This window comes from Eucalyptus grandis, chromosome 1 (assembly GCF_016545825.1).
Source record: "Eucalyptus grandis isolate ANBG69807.140 chromosome 1, ASM1654582v1, whole genome shotgun sequence".
NCBI lineage: Eukaryota > Viridiplantae > Streptophyta > Magnoliopsida > Myrtales > Myrtaceae > Eucalyptus > Eucalyptus grandis.
In genome coordinates, this window is record NC_052612.1 from 10826635 (window position 1) to 10835925 (window position 9291).

General features: G+C 41.4%; 1 protein-coding gene across 1 annotated transcript; it reads left to right on the forward strand.

Annotated features, from left to right (window-relative positions):
- Positions 1-204: 204 nt before the first annotated feature.
- LOC104433979 (subtilisin-like protease SBT5.3) lies at positions 205-8967 on the forward strand. The gene is made up of 11 exons (XM_010046911.3): positions 205-365; positions 531-640; positions 787-884; positions 1303-1467; positions 3764-3872; positions 6203-6737; positions 7063-7160; positions 7298-7543; positions 7685-7799; positions 7882-8095; positions 8336-8967. The coding sequence occupies exons 1-11, from the start codon at positions 285-287 to the stop codon at positions 8872-8874; spliced, it is 2310 nt and encodes a 769-aa protein (XP_010045213.1). The 5' UTR covers positions 205-284; the 3' UTR covers positions 8875-8967.
- Positions 8968-9291: the final 324 nt, after the last annotated feature.

The window sequence follows — 9291 nt, forward strand, 5'->3', positions numbered from 1 at the left end:
TTCCTATACCATGCCCAGGTATTTTACTGGGGAAGGCGTCACGGGAATCCAGGGTGGTATCCTTACTCCCCAAAGGGGAGTTGTGGCAGAGAGCCCAGTGGGATTTACTCATTTTAAACCCGAAAGGGAATCCATTGAAACGGGAAGCCTTTTAAGGTCAATGCTTAGGACCACTCTCCCTCTCTCTCTCCGTCCCAAACATTATAAAGAGGACGCCCATAGTTGCTTCTTTTCCATTGTTCCTACAAGGGGGTGATGCAATTGCCCTCCAAATAGAAGTTGCCATGAACCTCTCCGTTCACCTTCTCGTGCTCTTTCTTCTTTCGTTAACACAGCACCAGACACCCGCTTTTGCTGCGAAAAAGGTGAGCATTCGAAGCCTAAGCCGTCGCACCGTTCTGTTAACAATGGAATCTCTACATTCTTGTCTTGGTTTGAAGAGGGTCCTACCTTAGCTGATATCATCATCATCATAATCATGAATCTTTCCTAATTGTTTTGTGTGTGTATGTGCGTGTGGTGGATCAAAGTCGTACGTGGTTTACTTGGGATCTCACTCGCACGGCCCGGATGCTTCGTTGGCTGATCTGAGTCGAGTGACGGAGTCTCACCATGAATTTCTTGGCTCTTTCTTGGGAAGGTATTGCATTTCAATGCAGATAAAGTTTTTTTTTTTTTTTTTTTGGGTAAAAACAATGCAGATAAAGTTCACCACCACCACCACCACTTTTCTTCTTCTTCTTCTTTTCAGTTTGTAGTATGCGTTGATGACAATGTTTTGTATAGCCAAGACGACGCTGAGGAGGCCATCTTCTATTCGTACACGAGGCACATCAACGGCTTTGCCGCGACTCTCGAAGATGAAGTAGCTGCCCAGATCGCCCGTAAGCTCCGACCCCTTTTCTCCTTTGGTTTGAAGTTTGACCTCCGGAAACAACAGTCCTTTTGTTTTGCATCTGTCATAAACTTGGAGTGCAACTTGCACATCTTGATGACAAGTCGCGTAACCCTTGATGACCGCAATGCTCATAGCTCCATCCCATGCCCCTGTTTTAGCGCAAAACTCCAAATAATAAACAAAAGAGCAATATGTCCCCACACATCTTCCAAACTTTGAGAAAGACTATCGCACTAGACGATGCGATGACGCGTATGTCACGTGTATCAATAATAAATCCAAACTTAACCCATCACATCACTAAATAAATCAACTCTAATCGTTCAGATTTCGTTTTTCTGCTAAGGAAGCGCTTGTTTTTATTAATCTTTAATGATTATTGTTGGTTTTCCAACCTTTGGCAGGGCACCCAAGAGTGGTGTCGGTTTTTCTAAACCAGGGCAAGAAACTACACACGACGAGATCGTGGGAGTTTCTAGGCCTCGAGCAGAACGGCGTGGTTTCTTCCGATTCAATTTGGAAGAAAGCTCGATTTGGTGAAGATACCATCATTGGGAACCTGGACACAGGCAAGCGACTTCGACCCACTATTTATTCATTTATCTAGTCTAACATCATATTTTCTTGACGAAAAATAACATAAGAGTCCCCCAAAAACCACAAACGTTGACTTACATTACAACCAGAGCAAGGCTGTCATGTCGTTTATCTATCATAAAGAAATGCCAATGTTTCAAGATCTTCGACTTTAGTCCACTCTCCATGTTCGGTTCTTGCTTCGGCCACGCACGTTCTCTTCGCTCTAACACGGATCGTTCTTTTATTAGGTCTTAATCTGTGTAACTACCGATAACCATCTAATGATTTTCAAAAGCTATCGACTTTGTGTCGTCAACTCATTGTCCTATCTGCATAATACAGATTGGGGCATAATATAAGAGGGTAGATAGTAAAGAAACGGGTAGCGAGTCAAGCACGCTCTAGTGAGCCTAATCCTCAGTAAACTAGTAGATATAATAAGATTCTGCCATTAATGATAGACATGTGTGCATGTAAAGAGATCAAAGATTTTCCTCGGCCCATGTGGAAAATTTAATTTTATCGAAAATTGTTGGGTGTTGTCTTTTTCTTGCTGACTAGAGAAGGAGCACACCCTGTGTAGCTGCATTATCGAAATTCTATTAAAAAAATCCATGCAAATGGGAAAATAATAGTGAAATTTGGTGGAGGTGCTCTAGAGGTGCTTGTTATCTACATATTCTCTATCCCCTTCTTGTGGATCTAATTGCGAATGCGGGGCACATGGTTATGCATGTATATACGATATATGTGTTTAGACATTAGAGATGCACATTTGAGAGGGTCAAATCTTGAATACTAGTCAAAGGTACTAGAAGGGAAATACATCATGTCTTAAGACTAGTCTAATTTGGAATATATATATTGGTCAGCACATTGTTAGACCGTTGCTTAATTTGGAAAAATGAGTATCTTTTGCTTCAAGTCAAAAATTTTAAGCGGAAAAAAGTATTTCAATGTTTGAGAAAAACGTGGAAAGAAATTATAAATATTAACTCGACATGTCTCAATTTGAATGTTCTTTCAAAAGAACTTTTGATATACAAATTTCATGAAAGTCAAATTACAAAAGCCATATATGGAGATAATTTATTTTTTAATAGTAAGAGCCACAGTCAATTCAAACGCATCTTTGTGCATCTGGTGAGACATATGCCTAAAACTCTCGATGTGGTACTACACTAGGGATGGAGATAAGCCTAAGTTGACATCTTGGTGGTCTCAGCCATCACGTGTCCTCCCTCTACTTCCGATCATAAAGGGATGGAAAGTAAAAATTAATTCGAACACATCTTTGTGCATATGGGGAACCATATGCCTAAAACCCCAGTATAATGTTGTGCTAGGTATGGAGATAGAGCCTAAATTGACATCTTAGTGGTCTCGAGCATCACACATGCTCCCTCTACTTTCAATCATAGAGCGATAGAGAGTAAAAGTCAGTTCGAACACATCTTTGTGCGTCTAGTGAACCATAGGCCTAAAATTCATGATATTATGCTATACTAGGAATGGAGATAAAACCTAAATTGACATCTTAGTGGTCTCGGCTATCACGCGTGCTCTCTCTACTTCCAATCATAAAGGGATCGAGAAAGACCAAGTGATAGCCGGTGAAAGGAGGCGGGTCACTATAGCTACCAAAGCTAGTAGCATTGGCTTGACTCGTGAGGGCGAGGTGAGGTGCATATATATCTATATATTGGGTTTAGGTATAGTTTTCTTGGGATTAAAATTCTTTAGATATAAAGTCATTCGGTCTTTGAGATAATCAATTATTCCCTAATTGTGGAGGACTCACATCCTTATGCTACGAGATTGTTTACTATAGTTTTCCACAACAATTTAGTTTGGAAAGTGTTTGGTTAATAACTCATAATTGCAACAGAAACTGAGAGAGAGAGAGAGAGAGAGAGAGAGAGAGAAAATTACACCATTAGCAAAGTTGATCCTGCGGGCCAAAGGAATCCTGTCACGTGTAAGTGCGGTGCTCACCTCAGGAGTCGAATATGGTACTTGCAAGAGCACGTGTCCGTGGGCCAAACCACAAAATACGCAGAGGATAATCCCCACAAAAGCTGCCCCCAGACAGACGCTCTTTTCCGGAGTAGGTGAAGCGCAGCCTCATGATTAAAAACGTCAAGCAAAAAAAAAAAAAAACACAAACTCCCCACTGGGGGTTTGAGTTATTTGCTGCTATTGCTATGTTGGACCTGGAATTGACAAGGCTCAGTGCAAAATATGGGGAAAAAAAGATGTAATCGATTGGGATTTTGGCGCATGCAGGGGCGTGGCCAGATTCCAAAAGCTTTAGCGACCAAGGGTTGGGACCGATTCCTCCAAAGTGGAAAGGAATCTGCCAAAACGACAAGGATCCTCGCTTTCGCTGCAACAGGTTCTTTGCTTGCTCCCACTCTCCCACTTTCTTATCCTTCCTTGCTCAACTCCAAAAAGAAAAACACCAAAAAAAAAAAAAAAAAAAAAGTTTGCCATTTTCAAAACGCTGACTTTTCTCCACTCACCTTCTTTCGAGAAGGTAAAAGATACTTTCCCATTATATCTTTTGGTACTGTGGACAGTGTAGGCGTCCGAAGTCTTTTGAGCATTTCTTTTTAAGGTCAATTTCTATAAGATAGAGTTCGCCATGAGCTATTTTAGCTCGAACTAGTCCATGGTTATAAACTAGGTCTTAGGTTGCTTGTGTTTTATTAAAAACCTCTTGATAAATGAAAATAATTAGTCCTCATTCGTTGGGTGCTTTAGGAAAAATGATTTTCTTCTTGCCATAAGAAGAAGTTGTTTTCTCCCATTTAAGCTTGTTGTTTTCCATACATTAATTAATTTTCTATCATCAAAATACTAGAAGGGCAGAAAACAATTTATCTGATTTTTTTTTTTTTTTTCCAAATAAACGGACCTATAGAAATAAGACACTCTTTGAATAACTTGTACGACACAACCCACGGACATGATTAAAAAAGGGATAATGATGATGATAGTTTTTTAAATTTAATCCAATGTGCAATGTTATTCTTGAACTTTTGATATGTTTAATGTGGTCCCTAAACTATTCTTAAATATTGATTCTAATCCATTTCATAATAAAGTTGAATTGATCTTTTATTATCTTTTTCCCTTTTTCTTGGTATCTATAATAGAAAAAATAAAACTTCATTTAAAGTTGTATTCGCCTACCAATTATTGCTGCTGTGACTTTCACCGCGCAATGCCGCTTGAGAATTGATCACTCCACGAGCACCCAACCTCAATCCCTATCTCGAGCTTGCTTCACCCATACATTTGATTTGGGTTCACGATGCCATATCCGGTGTTACCAAGCCTGAACTCGGCCTTGTCAAGCTTGAGTAACATTATCGGTGGTGGCGCGACTGCTTACCTTTCTCCGGAAAATCAAGGCTTTCTTTGGGTCTAAGTCTATATGTAAATTTCTCAAACGATGAATTTATTTGCGATCTTCAAGTTACCCGTAAATGTGTTAGATATGCATAGAGCTATATAACAAGGCAACATAAAAAAAGAAAAAGAAAAAAAGATGTTATTCAAATAAACATGTCCCCTTCTTTTACAAAAATCAATTTGACATATGAAGCCATTCTTTTCCTCCCTTTATTATTTTCTCAAGAATTGGCTGACGTTCACGAGACGTAGCTATCTTCATCTCCGCCTTCGTTGTCATCACCTAATATTTTTTTGTCTTTCTTCAAAACGGACAAATCTCATTTCGCTCCGCTAATTCGCTTGGGTCACTTCTTGGGTCCGAACCATTTTTTCTTTCTTCTTTTCAAACTTTTGTTTTCGTCTGAAAAATCAAGTTAGGTAAAAGATATCAAAAACCCATAATTGTTGACTTTCGTTTTCATTGACTGTCTTTTCGCGTACCATTTCTCGCTTTAATTGTTGACTTTCGTTTTCGTTGACTGTCTTTTCGCGTACCATTTCTTGCTTTAATTGTTGACTTTCGTTTTCGTTGACTGTCTTTTCGCGCACCATTTCTTGCTTCAACTACTCTAACTAGTGGACAATATTGTTCCGCGAAATAAGAAGAATTCTAGTCTACAGCTCCAACTGTTTTTCATTTATAACTTATTTTTAGACTTCAATTATTTCGTGAAAAAAATATTAAAAATATTTTCTAAAAAATATTACTTACATAGCTTAAAATGATAGTTAATAAAAAAATATTTTTATTATTAATAACAAATTATATCTAAATATTTTCATGCATGATACAAATATTTTTTGTTTATTCATTTTTTGTAGAAAATTATTTTAGGGATTTTTTTAAGTAATTTATTTTTCACGAAATAAATGGAGATTTAATGAAATAATTTCTTATTACATGAGGCAAGTGACCTAATTTTGACCAAACAATGTTTATACGTCTAGTTTAGCATGATACCATTCAGACTCCAACGCCTGAGACTGAAATTTGTACATGGAGAGAAGGAATCGTTCTCAACATTTTAACTTTTCATTGTTTTTCTTCAATAAGTGAAATCGGAATTTGTAAATAAACAATTTTCTTATTTCTAAATCTCTTTCTCACACATTTCCTTTTTTTTTTTTAATATTTTATCTTATCTTTTCTTTTTATTTGTACACATTTCCTTTTCCTCTATTAAATATTTAGAAAAACATTAGTCAAAGATTTTGAAAAAAGAAAATGCCAAAGTAACTCCCGCCAACGGAAACGTCGATCTGCAGGAAACTCATCGGCGCCAGATACTTCAACAAAGGCTACGCCGCCGCAGTGGGGCCCCTCAACGCCTCCTTTGACACCCCCCGGGACAACGACGGCCACGGGTCCCACACCCTCTCCACCGCCGGTGGCAACTTTGTTGCCGGCGCCAGTGTCTTTGGCTACGGCCAAGGCACCGCCAAGGGCGGCTCCCCAAGGGCTCGGGTTGCCGCCTACAAGGTCTGCTGGCCGCCAGTCACCGGCAGCGAGTGCTTCGACGCGGACATACTGGCCGGCTTTGATGCCGCCATACACGACGGCGTGGACGTCCTCTCGGTCTCCCTCGGCGGTGACCCCTCCCCACTGTTCAACGACAGCATTGCGATCGGGTCCTTCCACGCCATGAGGAACGGCATCGTCGTGGTTTGCTCGGCCGGGAATTCTGGGCCCAGCGACGGCACAGTCTCAAACATCTCGCCTTGGCTGATCACGGTGGCGGCAAGCACCATGGACCGGGATTTCTCCAACTACGTGGTGATTGGCGATAAGAGGCGATTCAAGGTCAGACTCTCTCGCTTAATCGGTGAAGCTGTTCCTAGGGTCTGACACACATTACCAATTTGAAAAACTATACGAATGCACTGGAAATCGCATATTTAAATGATGAATGTCCGCAAGATGGTTAGTGATATTTCATCGAGCATGACCCTTAATTGTTGCGTCGGTTCTTAAGCTAATCTGGACAATAGACAAAGCCTGTTTTACTGTTTGTCACATCACCTCGGGCATTTTGATTGTGTGAATCGGTGTTGAGTGCGTTTCCGATTCCGGGAAACTGCTAATTCTGTAAACATGTGTCCTTTTGCTTTCTCCTTTTTCCCCGAAGGGTGCGAGCTTATCACCGAAATCCTTGCCTGGAGACAAGTTCTACAAACTGATCAGCGCAGCGGATGCTAGATTGTCTCATGTGTCGGCCGATGAAGCGTAATAATCACAACCATTTCCGCACTATTAATATCTTGCCATTATCGTTTGCAGCTGAAAAATTGATTTACCTCTTTTGCTCAGCTCGATGAATGCTCCATTGCTAACTGTGATGTGTATATGGTTGCATAAGACAGGCTACTCTGCCAGAATGGAACGCTTGATCCGAGGAAGGTGAAGGAGAAGATCCTGGTTTGCCTTCGAGGAGAAAACGCGAGGGTCGACAAGGGAGAGCAGGCCTTCCTCGCCGGCGCGGTTGGGATGGTCCTTGCCAACAATATCCTCTCGGGAAACGAAATCGTCGCTGACCCACATTTCCTTCCCGCATCTCACGTCAACTACACTGATGGGGCCGCCATCTTCAGTTACATCAACTCAACTAAGTAAGTGCACACAGGCTCCTCTTTTGCTCCCTAATGACAGATTCTGTCACGGCGCAATGTTGCTCTTGGTCTGGCTCATGAGGCCGGCGTAAATTGTGTCCGTGTGATTTGACATGTTTGTGCAACCTTTCATTGCGACAGGTTTCCCACTGCTCAGATCACGCGCGTAGTGACGAATTTGGGCGTGAAGCCATCTCCATTCATGGCGGCTTTTTCCTCAAAGGGGCCGAACACCATTACACCCGAAATTCTAAAGGTACTTTGAAGGTTCATTGCCGATTTAGTCACGCTGCTTTTGTAACAATAGCTAGTTGAGTTGTTGAAATGATTATGGCCAGCCGGATATTACTGCACCTGGACTCAGCGTCATAGCTGCGTACACTGAAGCAGTGGGGCCGACAAATGAGGATATCGATCAACGCCGGGTCCCTTTTAATGCTGTGTCAGGCACCTCGATGTCGTGTCCTCATGTTTCCGGTGTTGCTGGTCTTCTGAAAACTCTACATCCAGAATGGAGTCCTGCTGTGATTCGATCGGCAATCATGACGAGTGGTGAGTCTGAGTGAATGATATACTTCGACTACATTATGAGCTCGACTGTTATGTCTGATGGGCATACGGAACCTTAGGGGAGTGAAAATCACAAACCCGCCGCTCTTGCAATCTCCACTGAAAACAATGCGAACCGAACCTGTACATAGTATTGTCATGACTAACTAGCCTGGTGTTTGATAGGTGTTTCCAAGATGCGTAACGTATTGATAGATCTTTGCCCCGTCTGTTTGCTTGCAGCAACGATACGAGATAATGCAATGGAATCGATCATCAATGCCTCCTACTACAAGGCGACTCCATTCAGTTACGGAGCTGGACACATCCAACCCAACCGTGCTATGGACCCTGGCCTGGTCTATGATCTGGGCATCAAAGATTATCTCAACTTCTTGTGTTCTCTAGGCTACAATGCAACACAGATCTCGATGTTCTCAGATGGTGCCTACAATTGTTCGAAACGCATTGGTCTTCTAGACTTCAACTATCCTTCGATCACGGTTCCTAAGCTCCCGGGATCAATCACGGTGACTCGAACTGTGAAGAACGTTGGCTTGCCAGGGACCTACAAGGCATCGGTACTGGAACCGAATGGAGTTTCAGTTCATGTCAAGCCAGCCCACCTGAAGTTTAAGAAGATTAATGAAGAGAAGTCCTTCAAGGTCGTGCTGAAGGCGAAAGGAGCCAATGCAACCGGGGATTACTCATTTGGCGAGCTGATATGGTCGGACACTGAACATCATGTGAGGAGTCCTATAGTCGTGAAGGCCATCTCCTGACTCTTATTATAGTGCCGAAAAATGGCCTTATTAAATTGATGTCAATCCTATTCATGAGCGGTGCTTCATGAATTTAAAATAATGGTTTGCAAATTATAAGGTGCCAAAATTTATTAATTCAGAAAATAGGATGAAGATAAATGTTTTATTCATCTAAAGAATAATTGGTCTTTATAATGAGAGCGTTGTGCATTTTAGGCACGCGAGCATACTTTGCATCTGCACAAGAACTCGGTTCTCTTCTTTATCTATGGCAGAAGTACAGCCTAAGTGCCAAAACTTGGCATGGAGAAATACTTAAGTGCCAAAATTTTGAAAATGTACACTTAAGTATCAAAATCGGAGTAAAATGGATTACTTAAGTGCTACTCCGACCAAAATCCGGCCAAATTGCTGACGTAGCAATTTTCCGGAGAA

Coding starts and splice junctions, on each gene's coding strand:
- LOC104433979 (XM_010046911.3), top strand. CDS start 285: ATGAACCTCTCCGTTCACCTTCTCGTGCTCTTTCTTCTTTCGTTAACA. Junction 366..530: donor CCGCTTTTGCTGCGAAAAAG/GTGAGCATTCGA, acceptor GGTGGATCAAAG/TCGTACGTGGTTTACTTGGG. Junction 8,096..8,335: donor ATCGGCAATCATGACGAGTG/GTGAGTCTGAGT, acceptor GTTTGCTTGCAG/CAACGATACGAGATAATGCA.